The 15,662-nt window shown below is 29.7% G+C and overlaps 1 protein-coding gene and 1 long non-coding RNA gene across 2 annotated transcripts in view; one reads left to right on the forward strand and one right to left on the reverse strand.

Annotated features, from left to right (window-relative positions):
* Positions 1–4,586, forward strand: part of LOC132725532 (uncharacterized) — a 61,603-nt gene extending 57,017 nt beyond the window's left edge. Inside the window, exon 4 of the long non-coding RNA XR_009625070.1 lies at positions 4,248–4,586. This is a non-coding gene — a long non-coding RNA (uncharacterized LOC132725532). The remainder of the gene's footprint in view (positions 1–4,247) is intronic.
* Positions 4,587–8,497: 3,911 nt separating this feature from the next.
* LOC132725535 (uncharacterized) lies at positions 8,498–15,012 on the reverse strand. The gene is made up of 4 exons (XM_060710668.1): positions 14,898–15,012; positions 13,791–14,016; positions 12,742–12,862; positions 8,498–8,649 (listed from the first exon to the last, which is right to left on the reverse strand). The coding sequence occupies exons 2-4, from the start codon at positions 14,014–14,016 to the stop codon at positions 8,622–8,624; spliced, it is 375 nt and encodes a 124-aa protein (XP_060566651.1). The 5' UTR covers positions 14,898–15,012; the 3' UTR covers positions 8,498–8,621.
* Between the last annotated feature and the right edge of the window lie 650 nt (positions 15,013–15,662).

Here is a 15,662-nt window from a genome sequence, read left to right on the forward strand (position 1 = left end):
AATTATATGTGAATGTTGTTATTAAATGTTGATACATGTTCAATTGTTCATATCTCTTCCAGCTTATAATAAATTGTTGTAGATGAGAATATAACCAAATATCATATATTCATAATAAATAACTTAGAACTCCATCAACATTTTAGTTTCCAATAAATACTTTATAAGAATACCTAAATGATACATTTTTATTTTTATTTTTTAATACTTCCGCAAAATTTGCCGATGGTAGCCTAATCCACTTTAAAATATTTATTACACAAATTCATTTGTGCTTATCCTTGAATGGTTAGAATTTTGACCATTGTTTATAGTTGATATTTTTAAGAACTGACCTCGTGCTCACAAAGAAAGGATTTAGACCAAGCTCAAATGTTCCACTTCCATCAATCGTTATAGGCTCAAATATTATGTTCATTTACAAAGTGTGAATCGCTTATTTGAAATTAAACAAAACTCATTTTTGGATAATGGAATATATAGAAATAACAATACAACTTAAATTGTAAAGGGATAAAATTAAGATAAGGATCAAGTGAATATTTGGACCAACTTTAAAAAACTCTTATTTTGTAAAATAATTTGTAATGGTTTCTATCATAAATTTCATCATATTATGCTATTTGAAATCCACTTTTAAGTAAATATTAAAAGGTAAATCTTTGAGAATCACCAATTGAGAAATTTGGATCCTGATCTTTACGGACACATACCTGATGTCGCATTTTTGCTTAATACATTAAAGATATCGCCTGAAAACAAACGGAATAATTTGCTCCCAATAAATGAATTTTAATACTTATGTCCTGTTTATTTTTGACTTAACTACTTAAAATATAAAGGAAATTAGTTTATAATAAATGTATTAAGTATGTAATGCAATTTATAAACTCAGATTGATCAGAGTTACCATTTAACAAAAATGTGAGAAAAAAGGTTTTTATATGAACTTTTGTGGAATCGAAACTAACATCTTTTCGTGTGAAAGATGTACTAACTTATTATAAATGAAAATTTGACCGAATGTTTACGAGTATACATATATAATCTTTTTAAATCTATTCCTTTTAGTAATATTGAAGTTTAGTGTGTTAATATAATTTAAATAAGTATAATTTATCTGTTTACTTAATTTAATACCTTTCAAGTTATTTGATATCATAATTGTAAAGAACAATTAATCATCCCTGATTTAACTATTTAAATTTTTATTTCCAAGTATATATGTTTTACTTTAATCGAATGGTATAAGTTTCAATAGTCATAATAGTTTAATAGTAAGATAAATGTTGATTTTTCCTGATACTAAGTTTTTAAATGTTACGTATAATGTTTCATACATAGTGTAAAACTAAACTTTTTGATTTATACATGTATATAGTGTAAAACTAAACATATTTCAAAAACCGCGTAATTTTTCTTAAAATGTAAAAATACAAATATTTGATTAAGAAATATTGACAGGAACTGAATCACTTCATGATAATATCTTACAAATTTCTATGATTAAAAGAATAAACCATAAAAAATTAAGAATTATATTTATTGTTCAGTTAAAATATTTCAGTGTTTTTTTTTAATGTTCTGTTTTTATAACAGAGTCACATATTAAAATACTTATTTATATGTCGCCTGAATAAACGCGTAATAACATTGCGTTATTTTTAATGTTAAAAATATTTCCTCATTTTTTATAATATATTTTCAGTTGCATCGCTTTAACAACAAATACAATTGTTTTTTAATGAAGATATCGATCTACATTATCTGACCAAATGTTACCGTATGTTGAAATATATATATAAAAATGAAACAGATCAAATTTGATCTGTTTCATTTTTTTTAAATTAAGTTATTTATAGTATTGATCTATATATGGAAGAATGATGCAATTAAATGATACTTTTATTTCAAGAGGAATAAGTACACTTAGGTCAATTTTATCCTGATAGACTATTTTCATGTTTGACATGAAGTACATGTATATAAATCATGCTAATTACAAAGAAATAAAGTCATGAAATATTCAATATACACTAAGATTACAATTTATATGACTTGAAAGACAAGATAATCACTTTTTTCTTGTAATCATTAGTTACACAAACCTGTCCTTTAAAAAAAGATTAAATGAACAATATATTATTAAAATGTCAAAAATGAGTTAAACTGTTACTAATTCTTTTGTTAATACTAAGAATAAATTTTACTATGGTCCAAACTTCATTTGTTAAAAATTTTGAATTACCTTATTTATTTGAGCGCTTTATTTCCACACGTCTTTGGCAGTTTGTGTGTGTTATATCGTAACGGAACAGATCAGCGCCAAATTAATTTCATGCTTTTTCTAAAAAAAATCCAAGATACACAGTTTTACCTACATTGAAAACAAAATATATAAATACTATTATTTTATTGGCGATATGCATAAAGTTTATCATGAAATACTACAATATTATAAGATAATTAGTTTAAATAAGTACAACACAATGTCGTGTTTTTTATTTGACAGTAAAAAGGTAAAAAAAGAAATTTATACATGTATTTCAATTGTGAAGCAAAAATATTTATATGAGCAAATATATGACCATATTTTTTCTTAACAGACCAGTAAATATACAAGACACTTATTATATAGATTCGTTTTAAAATTAAATACAGGTTTATTTGAAAGCATGAACAAATAAATAATCTGATTTCTATGACTGGTTGATTTGTTTTGATAATTTATTATTTTCACTGCTAGATAAATTCAATAAATATGAACAATTGTTGCCTTTTTTTTTAATTGTAATAAATCTCATTCATCTTTCAACTATGAAAAACAATAAATAAACTGGCATGATTAAATAAAAAGATAATCCGTTTTAAAGTCAACAATTATACAGAAAAAGCAACATTTTACTTTGCGTCGTACTATTTTGAGTACACTGTCTTTTTAAAAAAAAAATCCTGTGCAAATGTATTTTAAGGTCATAGTGCATTATTGTTGTTTATCTACGTAAGTGTCGTTAGAAAATGTATACCATGTATAGAAATAATGAAGCAACTGAAGTGTTTTAAATTGTCAAATAAGTATACCAATAACATGTTTCAATTTCTTTTAAGTAATGATTGCACATTAGAATATCAATATATTGGTTAAAAGATATAATATAAATATATTGGTTACGATTATCACATGATAAAAGTTTTTGATTAAACTTTGAATAGCAAATATTATTTCTTTTAATTTTGTATAAATAAACTTGTTTAATGGCACGTTATATTTTAATCGTATGTAAAAGCTATGTAAACGAAACGTGACTTATGATCGCACATATGATAGCGCTGTAACATGCATAACGTTCTTTTGAATGTTCAAAAATAAAATAATCTTCTATATCAATCATATCAGAATGAGTCACATTCGCATTTTAAAAATATTAACAATTCTATTTCAAGGTGTGAAAGAAAATATATCTTTTTTGAAAACATTATAAGTTTGTAAATTGAATTGTCTCCCATACACTTGTAAGCAAGACCCGTAGACCACAATTTGAATAATAACTATCGTAAGATATCGTTTAAAATATAGATATATTCAATGTTATCAATAAACGTCATTACAGTTAAAATATTCCAATGATTTATGCATCTTACAGTTATATTCGTCTAGTATATTGAAGTATAAGTAAAATAAATCTTTGATTATTTATGTTTAATCGTCTTTTAAAAACGACCATTTAAACGCTGACAGTTTTATGACTAAATTGCTTTAACTAAAAATTAGTTTCTTCATGCTGCTCCTATTACGATGAAAATTAAGTATTTGAATTACATATTTTAACACATGTTATCTAGACATGTTCATGGAATTCCTTATGTTCTAAAATATAATGTTAACATAAGTGATCATGTTATTTATTGTTAATCTAGACATCTAATAACGCCATGACCAGACTTTAATTTTCGTTACCATTTAATTTTGATAAAGGAACCATTACAGACACCAGATGTAAACAATGTATAATCATTGAAGCAACATACTGCAGTTTCACAGACAACACGTTTTGTTTTATCATTTACTGTTGCTTTAGGTTTTTACAAGAATTACAATCATTTACAAGATAAAGTACTGGAATAGTTTTTAATTATAAATGCTATCATGTATATGGCATGAGTAACGTCATGTTTGAACATTGTTCCCATAGTCTGAAACTACAGGATTTGTTCACCTTACACCAGTTACATCTTGTTCTTTTCAGGTTGTCTTTGTCAAAGATGAGGCCCTATTATTAATACAAGTCGGTAAGATGGATTGTGCATCACATTGGAAAATATATTATTATCTAATAATTTGATAAAAATTTAAATTAACATTCTCGCCTGTTTAGAAACATTACTCGTGTTATTTAATATTTTACACTAGTGCATTTTAAATACATGTGTGTATTTTTCAACATATCTTTTTTATACCAAATAATACTATTTTAATGATTGGATATTTACGTAACTATTTTGTAAGTGTATGCTGTTATAATTTTACTATTTTAACATGCTTATACTTATTGCTGAATAAATAATTAAACTGTATAAATAATCAATCTTTTATTCTTTGACAACCCTTAGAGTTTTGTGTATTATATTATTTGTTTACTATCCGTACACAGTTAAACATTTTATATTTAAATCAGTATAGTTCATTTTTTAATCTTTATTTAAATAAAGTACCTTTTAATGTCTTTGAGGCAGAAATATTGGAACACACTTGGCCGATTTGACTAAAGGATCCCCATAGATTTAGATAAATGTATATTAAACATAAATTAGAAAATAGTACTATATTTTGTTGCGGTGGCGAAACACACATTCTATGCGTGTATCACCAAATGTTTTGCAAACCTTTAAATAAAAAATAATCTTTATCGCACAGGATAAAATAATTTTGACAAATTTGCTTTCAAATATTTAACCGTGAGCTCATATTCAATAAACATGGCTTGAAGAGTCATGTGTCTTTTGTGGTAATGTTGAAATAGGCAAGTGGACTCACTTATGACTATAAGAATGATTGTTGTTATATACGATGAAAATAAAATAAATTGTATTATAACATACCCGTGCCGCTTTGGAGACTCCGTAAAATGGTATTGCATGGCCGTGCATATATTTTGACCTGATGTCATTTGCGTTATGCAAACATAGTGTAATGGCGCGTTACACTATAGGCGCGTCAATAAAAAATGATTCTTTTTTTCACATTAAGCAGTCTTTATTTTGGTTATGTTATAAATATAATTTTATATTCGTGTAGGTTCATTGCTGAATTTATTGAACTCGTTGAATAAAATAATACAAAATGTATTATATGCTCGCATGGCCACTTGTTTACTAAGAAAAAATCAGGATCAGGATCAAGTGATCATGATTTTATTTTCATTGTTTTGTGTTACTAAAACAATCGTGTTTTGCTAGAACTAAATGGTTAATATTCAAAATGTAAAACATTGCTGATTTGCAAGGAAATCAAACTATTTTTGGATAAAATCAACAAATAACAAAACAAAAAAAAAATATTTGGATCAAAATGAGGATCAATTTTAGGATCAGGATCAATATTTGGATCAACTGTAAAATGACCGTATCTTGCAAAAACAACACTAAATTTATTCTTAAATTTCATAACTTACAAGTGCAAGTCCAGTTTTTTTTCAAATTTATATTAGATATAACAATGAAGAATATTAGAGTTTTTGAATTTGATCCTAATCTTGATCCTGATCCTGAAATATTTGTGTGCACGGGGCCAGAGACTTGCATAATATAATTTTATTCAACTCGTTCAATAAATTCAGTATTGAACTTACTTCAATATCCTCTAATTCTTCAATGTAAATGTCAGTCTTCAATTATTGGCACAAGGGATATTAGGTAATAAATAATAAAATTAAAAATTCATATAATATGCCTCATTCCTTCAACCTAGTTGTTCTATATTTTCGGACAATTTCACTTTAAAGAAACTTATTTGGGGCTATGTGGAAGCTCGTATGAGACATAAAGAAGGACGTGACTACATATATAATAATTTTTAACTCTTTGAGTTGTTGTTAAACAATGTATTTATTTCAATAACAGTAGTTGTGCATAGGTATACATTTCTTTCTGAAAAGACATCTATAAATTTTTGGTTGCCCCAAAAATTCAGCTGTGTCATGTTTGAATTGTATTTTTTGAACATCCCTCGTGGTGTCAAACATGAACTATCTTAAAACGGCGTATTCGTACACATTTTGTTTTCATAAAAAACAGTTTGGTCTAGGCAAATGATAAAATTGTCCACTCTCTCCACTTAATTCTCTTAAAGAGTTTTCTTTTATACCAATTGATGAAGCAAAGAACAATTGGAAAATATCTTTTAATGAAAAAACTTCAAATGTGGGTGTATAAATTTGTACAATGATTCCTAATGGTAACAGTACCTTATTAATGTTATAGAATACAATTCTTTAGTTGTCTTCGAAATTAAATAATTAATGAATGTGTTGCTTATGGTCATGATTCATTTTTACATTGCCTTTTAATGCATATTTACCGTCATGATCCTGCATATTGACTAAGAATGCCAAATTATATGTTGCATATGTTACACATCATTTGACTTTGCGTCATTTCCTTATTAATAACTCTGCCTGATGAAGACAAAATTTAAACTTGAGTTGACTTCTTTTTTTTCTATTAACGTGAAACTGAAATGAATACTTACAATTTTAAACTGGCTTACCTAAAATAATATCAAAGTACAGCATAATTGCTATCCAAGAATCTAAACTTTCAAGTGTAGTTTTCATCTCGGCTGGTAAAAACCAGAGATATCTCCAAACAAATGTTTTATCATATGAAGTCTATTTGCACATTTGTACTAAGAGAGTTATAAAAGTAAACAATGTGATCCAGGTGCTCACTTATCAAATGGTAAATGACTGTTCTCGTAATGCATTGTTCACATTTGGTGACCAAAAATGTGAATAAAATGTTCGTTTGTGGCAGTAAAGCACACATATGTTATTTCTATTATAAAATAAATATGTTTTGATCAGTCTTACGTTACCATAATATTTTTATTTATAACCCCAGTTTCACACATAGAAACTAAGTCAAAAGCAACAAAGTTTGTAACAGCTTTATAACGATGCTTTACAGCATGAAGAAGTATGATATGTGTGATTACACTAGGTAAAAGATCTGGCAAAAGGGTGATGCATAACAATTGCAGACTCGGTCTTATCGTGTCTGTTCATGAGGGATAATGGGATAATGGAAAATATCAACATCTCTTGCGTCCCCAATCACCGGCAGTCAGCTTACTATTTTTAACTTTAAGTAGACATCGTCACTGGCTTAAAAATAAATTATCAAAATATGGTGTTTAATTATTTGGTCATTTACTTAGGTCTAGCATCTTAATATTTGAACTAAGACATGAGCTATTCAGCTAATTATATGTATTGGAGAGAAATAGATTCTGACCAAGAACAATTTAGTTTTGGGCGTCGGAATAGTTTGACTGATTAAATTTTTATTCACCTTACATTTTATTTTCATTTCTTTTTTTTCCGCTGAGAGTTTAGTAATTCCTTGCAGAAATAATCATTGTATAAGGCGTCGGACAATCTTAATGATAATATTTAAAAACGACTTTGAAAAAGATTATGTTAGGGTAAAAATAAAAATGCAAGTTTTCATGAAATTAAAAAGTTTTTCAACTTTGAAATAGAATTAAATATGATATGTTTATATGCTTATGCTGTTGAGGTATGTACAAGAATCAAGTGGTATGACGTGAAGCGTTTCATCCTTGGTTTCAGCGACCTAAGGGGCTACAAACGTAACCATATCATCAATAATGACCACAACCACTTGAATTTTGTTATGTTGATGTTTAAATTTGTTAATTTCTGTAAGCATTAAGATAATGTTGCTTGAAGTTTCGAGTTCCAAAGTCACTTTATTGATGTAGTTAGTGCGGTATAAAAGAGACGGGCTCATATTTTAAGGTGTAGTCAAGTTACGATTCTATTCCGGTTTCCTACATTCAATCTTGTATGTTTAAAATTTTATAAAAAATCAAACAAACCATATTTTGTTAATTATTATTATTATATTATGTATTAATTGCGTATTCCATATAAAGATTCACTTCACATATATCTTGTTTATACAATACTTATTTAGAGAATTATTGTATGCTATCTCCAATTTCTATATGGCTTTCAAAATAACATAGCTTAAGTAGATGATAATCAAGCGGACTAGACAAGATCTTATATGAAGATATGATGGCTATTTTTAAAAGTTTGCAACTATTTCACAAGCTTGAAGAACGTGTTCAACAACTTCATGCTCTGTCCCTGGTGGGGAAATACTTAGTTTTAATATGTGTTAATAACCAAGAATTTGATCTACACAATAATAAGTTGCTTTGCAAGGTGAGTTTGCAAGGACCATTGTCTCAAATATCTAAAAAATCAAAACGAAAATAAATATTTTTAATTTATTTGAAAACTCCCCATTGTTTGTTTCAAAACCTTTGATTTATTCCTATAAGGCGTCCATTATTTGTCCTTGGCCATCCTTGATTACGTGTGAGTCACTCCATTGCCAGATCTGAAAATTTCATGGAATAATGAAATATTATTTAATAAGAAGTATTAATAAACTAGCTTTAAAGAAGCGTAAACAAATAGAAACATTTAAAAATCAAAAGCGACAACATGGTTAGTAAAAAATTCGGTATACTTACTTGAGCAAAACATGGGCAAAAATTGTATTAAAATTTGAAGATATGTATTGACCACACAATGGTTTAATATGGAACGCCTGGACTGTCTTATGTTAAGATTGAATGATATACCTGGTTAAATGTCTTTCTTTTGAGTCCGAGATACAAAATGCTGGGTTGAAATCCTAATGTGCTCAGTTATTGAAGTGCTATGTTGTGTGCTGACTGTATTTTATTCAGTCAAGTCAATGTATTGTCGGGTGCATAAGTCGTTACGTTCAGTTCTTAAAACAAACAGGCATGTGGAAACACAATTATGTTGAGTTAAAAAGATATGTTGTAGGGTGTTACAGTTATTATGTTCGGTTATAATAATATGCTGTTTGGTGCTCTTCTCATCATGTTCAACCATGAAAATAAACAGTTGAGTGGTACTATCATTTTGTTTGGTTGAGGCAGTGTATTATTGGGTGATACTTTTATTATTTTTCAGTTGCAATGACATGCTGTTGGGTGCTTTATTCCTTCTGTTCAGTCGTGAAATAGAACTGTTAAATGGTACAATCATTATCTTAAATGGTACTATCATTATCTTGTGTGCTGATTATATCTTCTTCAGTCAAGTCAATGTGTTATTCGGTGCAAAGGTCGTTATGTTTCAGTGGTTTTTTTGGTACTATCATTCTGTTCAGTTCAGATGATATACTGTTCGGTGTTGAGGTTATTATGTTCAATAGTGAACACAAACTGTTGTGTGATACCACAATTATGTTGGGTTCATTCGGATATTTTCGGGCAACAAGATGGGAGAGGTCACGTCGAGGCTAATGACCACTAAATTGCCAAAACAATTTTCTTCCCTGTAAATATTATCGGGGGGCTTAAGAACGTTATTTTCATAAATTGGACTTTTAAATACCCTATGGGTATTTATTAGTTAATTCATGACTATACTATACTGTTACAGTCATAATGGGTACAGTATATAGAAAACTTAAAATAGGGGTAAGGGTAGCCTGTTAAAGTCACACATGACCACCGTAAATAAAACTTAAAATTTATCTGTTTGGTAACCTATAAGAGTCACAAATGGACACAGCAAACGAAATTCAAAATATAAAACATCATATTCAAGTAAGGGAACCCTATTTGAGTCACACATGGCCACAGTATATGGAGCATATAAGTAAGGGTAGCCTATTAAAGTCACATATGGCCACAGCATATACAACTTAACATGTATTTGTTGGTAACCCATTTGAGTCACACATAACCACAACAAATGGAACATAATATTTAAGTAAGGGAAACCTATTTGAGTCACACATGGCCACAGTATATGGAACATTAAATATAAGTATATAGGTAGCGCAATAAAGTCACACATACCCACATTATGAATAACATTCTATATAAGTAAGGGAAACCTAATTGAGTCACACTAGGCCAAAATATATGGAACATTATGTTTTAAGTAAGGGAAACCTTTTTGAGTCACGCATAACTAAAGTATATGGAACATTATATATAAGTAAGGGTAGCCTCAAATACATTTCCCTGACTTAAACATTATGTCTAATATATTGTGGCCATATGTGACTAAATTAGGTTTCACTTACCTATATAGAATTTTCTTTATACTTTGGCCATGTTTGACTTTATTAGGCTACACTTACTTATATATAATGTTCCATTTACTGTGGTCATGTGTGTCTCAAATGGGGTTTCCATACTTATATTTAACGTTCTTTATACTGTGGCCATGTGTGACTCAAATAGGTAATTGTTTTGGCAATTTAGTGGTCATTAGCCTCGACGTGACCTATGGAAATTAGTTGCTCCCGCCCGCCATCTTGTTTGACGCAAAGAAATCCGAATGAACCCAACATAATTGTATGACCACTCAGCGCATTGTCAAATGACTTGTGCACCGAACAGTATATCATCTGAACTGAACATAATGACGGTATCACACCACAGTTTGTGTTCACTACTGAACATAATGACTTCTGCACCGAACAGAATATCATCTGAACTGAACATAATGACGGTATCACACCACAGTTTGTGTTCACTACTGAACATAATGACCTCTGCACCAAACAGGATATCATCTGAACTGAACATAATGACGGTATCACACCACAGTTTGTGTTCACTACTGACCATAATGACTTCTGCACCGAACAGAATATCATCTGAACTGAACATAATGACGGTATCACACCACAGTTTGTGTTCACTACTGACCATAATGACTTCTGCACCGAACAGAATATCATCTGAACTGAACATAATGACGGTATCACACCACAGTTTGTGTTCACTACTGAACATAATGACTTCTGCACCGAACAGAATATCATCTGAACTGAACATAATGACGGTATCACACAACAGTTTGTGTTCACTACTGACCATAATGACTTCTGCACCGAACAGTATATTATCTGAACTGAACATAATGACTTCTGCACCGAACAGAATATCATCTGAACTGAACATAATGACGGTATCACACAACAGTTTGTGTTCACTACTGACCGTAATGACTTCTGCACCGAACAGTATATTATCTGAACTGAACATAATGACTTCTGCACCGAACAGAATATCATCTGAACTGAACATAATGACGGTATCACACAACAGTTTGTGTTCACTACTGAACATAATGACTTCTGCACCGAACAGTATATTATCTGAACTGAACATAATGACTTCTGCACCGAACAGTATATCATCTGAACTGAACATAATGACCTCTGCACCGAACATTACATCATCTGAACTGAACATAATGACTTCTGCACCGAACAGAATATCATCTGAACTGAACATAATAACGGTATCACACAACATTTTGTGTTCACTACTTAACAGAATGACTTCTGCACCGAACAGTACATCATCTGAACTGAACATAATGATAGTACTATTCAACAGTTCTATTTCACGACTGAACAGTCTGAATAAAGCACCCAACAGCATGTCATTTCAACTGAAAATGATAAAAGGATCACCCAATAATACACTGCCTCAGCCAAACGAAATGATAGTACCACTTAACAGTTTATTTTCATGGTTGAACATGATGAGAAGAGCTATTTTAACCGAACATAACAACTGTCATACCCTACAACATATCTTTTTAACTCAACATAATTGTGTTACCACATGCCTGTTTGTTTTATAAACTGAACATAACGACTTATGCACCCGACAATACATTGACTTGACTGTATAAAATGTAATCAGCACACAACATTACACTTCAATAACTGAGCGCATTTGGATTTCCACCCAGTATATTGGGATTTTGACCCAGCATATTGTATCTCGGACTCAACAGAATCACATTTAACCATGTATATCAGTCATTCTACACATAAGACAGTCCAGGCGTTCCATAGTTTAACTTTGTACTGAATTATGGTTTTGTGTAAATAGAGGGAGAACGAAAAGTAAAAGCTGCAGAATTGTGACTTTTCACGCTTTTAAATTATGTTTGTTATGATTGTTAATCAGAACATTGTTGTATTTTTTGAGTCCACTGCGTCTATTGATGGACAAAAGTGTTCGAGACGGCATGGAAACTAAATAACGTCATATGAAACTTCCATTCAAATTCTAGCTTCCAAAGCCAAAAACGCATTTACAAAAGGCACAATTCTGCAACATTTGTTTTTTTAAATCTCGGATGTATGCACATAACCAAAGTTCTCATGATCAAATTTTAATTAAATGTAAACCATGTTGTAGTAAATACATTTCTGCAAATTTTGATACCAAATATGCAAATACTTTTGCTTAAATAAGTATATAAAACACTTTCTTTTGCAACTCTCTATAATTAAACGGTATCATAATATAAAATGATACTTTTCAGAACATTTACAGAAATATCACCATAACGATTAAAAATTTTGTCGCATTATTTCATTTTAAATGACAAATATGAAATATGGAGAACATACATAACAATCACAGGTCTTGTGGCTGGTTGGGAGATGGTTGCAGCTTTCACTACAGCATGTGTATCACTTGTATGCTTGCTGGTCCTTGATAAAAGTCCAAACCCCATTATCACAATGAACACTGTAAAAAACAACTATACAAATCGGTACGTTATAAAACAAAAATATCGGCAATATATGTTACATATTTTAATTGGACAAGAGATGAATATCACATTACTAAACTGATTGTGCTTTGATGTGAAAATTAAATCAATTTGTGTAATATCAATACAGCCATTTTGACAGAGTACTAGAAATCTGCTTATTTATACCTGATTTCCTAGATCTAAAACATGCAATTCATTCTCAAATTTTTTATCAATTCTTTTTAAAAACATATATTACAAACTATTACATAAAATAATTTCATTTCTCTGGAAATTTTATTTTAATCCATGGTTAAATTATATAGAGGATATTGAATGAGTGTAGTTTAATACTAAATTTATTGAACGAGTTGAATAAAATCATATTATGCGAGCCTCTGGCGAGCATAATATTGTTTTATTCAACGAGTTTAATAAATTTAGTATTGAATCTACACGAATTTAATATTCTATTCATCACATATATAAAATAAGAACAGTAAACTGTAAAAAAGAGTAATTTTTTTCAATGACGCGCCTATAGTGTAACGCTAACATTAGCGCGGTTCTATATAGCGCAAATGACGTCACGTCAAAGTGTTATTACACTAGTGTAATATCGTTTTTATTAAATGGCTTTATTACACTCCCGCGCCGCGTTTTATGTGATAAAAATTTATATTTATTAACTGCTGGCGGACATAGCCTGTTCAAAACTGAGATTCGAGCTGTATATGTTTTTACAAGTGTCAATCTTAGAAGCGATTTCGATTACTTCATTAAATTTAATTTGTATCGATAGAAAAACAATGGCGTGCCATGTTTACTTATTAACGATTTATTCACAACTTTTTAAAGGCAACTCGTAGAAATACATGGAGCTAAATTTAAGATTGCCAAAGATGATAATAATTATCTTACTTATAAAAAAGAAGCCCAATAGACCGAGAATAATGCCTCCAATTCCAATGCGTCCTCCTTGTCCGTACCCGTATGGATGTGGTGGGTAATAAGGCGGCGGTGGCGGTGGTAGGCGTATTTGTGCTTGCTGGTAAGGGTTTACGAGGTTATACACACCACCACCGTTACAAAGAGCGACACCGATCATGCATGGAAAGTAGCTTATAAACAGAACAGTTACTCTCATCTGAAAAAAAAAAAGATTCATTTAACTTTACATGGTTATCACGATTCCAACCCCCTTTATTAAAGCTAACCAGTGATATTCTCTTTTAAAAGTATAATACAGTTTGCATTTTTGACGGGTGAATATAATCGAATATGTATGCTGCTTATTGATGTGATTTTGACAAGGTTATTCGTTGATTACACTTAATTGTTTGGCAAAAGTGATATGAACAGACTCAGTACGTCTTAAAAAATACAGGATAATTAGCAAAATAATGTTACGTTTTCTTTCACATTTTTTACTGTCTGCACACCTTAATCATTAACACACGTTAGTAAATGCATTCATTAAATGTAATTTCTTTTACAAATTAGTAATTCTTAAAATAGTCATCGCTAAGTAATGCTAAATAATGCTTAAAAAAGTGCTATATAAACATGTATATTGTTTGCTTGTTGTTTAAAATGCTTGTAAATGTTTATATAGCATGATAATATAACGCTGCAATTATCTTCTTTATTCATCTGTACTTATGAGTGGAAAAATCCGAAGATATGTAATTGAAGATGCAAGCAATATTTCTCCTTTCAAAAGTCAACTTAAAGCTAAAATATTTGGTATCTTTAGATTTAGAGAAAAATGTGAATAAACTCATCTGAATTCAATCAGATTCAAATCCTGACATTATGTAACAGCATGGAAATCATCGTAGCTTCTACAAATAAGCCTACAAAAGTTGTCTGCCTTATTTAATGTAACAAAATATGTATATGTCTAATGAGTAGAGCGTGACATGGCACACCAACTTAATGGCGGCATATCGTTTTATCATTTAATTTCTTCACAATCATATCACATTTCCTTGTAAATGATTTAGAAAAAAAATCCATAATACTTACTATGTTATTATCAGTCTGAAAACTAAATAACAAAACCAATAGCCTGGAAGAAAACCTCTTAAATATGAAGCTAGAAAACAATAGCAGGCTAAAAACAAGATGAACAAGTTCGAAATCTAGAGAAACAATACTAGAGAACGATTTGAAACCCAAAAGAACAATTTAAAACATAGAAGAACGAACTGAAATCTTTTTGAATGTATTGGAAGAATTTGAAATCTTGAGTGACAACATGAAATCTAGTGGAGCAAGTTGAATAATAGTAGAACAAGTAATTGAAATTAATTTGGAACCTACATGAACAATGTCAAATCTTAAGTAACAATTAGAACCTAGATGAATATGTTAAATCCAATTGAACACAGAAAGGAACAATTTGAAGCCTTCAGAATTATTCTAAAACCTAAAGAAGCAATTTCAAACCTAGATAAATGATAATAAAACCAATTTAAAATTTAGATGAACAGTTTGTACCGCGAGGAAGAACTATTTGAAATAAAGCTAGACCATTCAAGGCTAAGATTAACAGGAACTATTTGTTTTTGTTCAATTTTCTATCAATATTTGTTCAATATTCTACATAATCGTGAAAAGTATGAATTTCGACAATATTATCATTCTTAATAGATACCAAATGAAATCATTATATGATTTTATTCTGCAAGTAATATTCTGAGCAGTCTTGGTGTTTTATAACATATTTTGAAAGCCTTTGTTGCTGTAAAAAATAAAGTTATAGCTAGATCTATTACCGTCCTGATACAA

This window comes from Ruditapes philippinarum, unplaced genomic scaffold, assembly GCF_026571515.1.
Source record: "Ruditapes philippinarum isolate M1 unplaced genomic scaffold, ASM2657151v2 ctg1021_1_1_1_1, whole genome shotgun sequence".
NCBI classification, from domain to species: domain Eukaryota; kingdom Metazoa; phylum Mollusca; class Bivalvia; order Venerida; family Veneridae; genus Ruditapes; species Ruditapes philippinarum.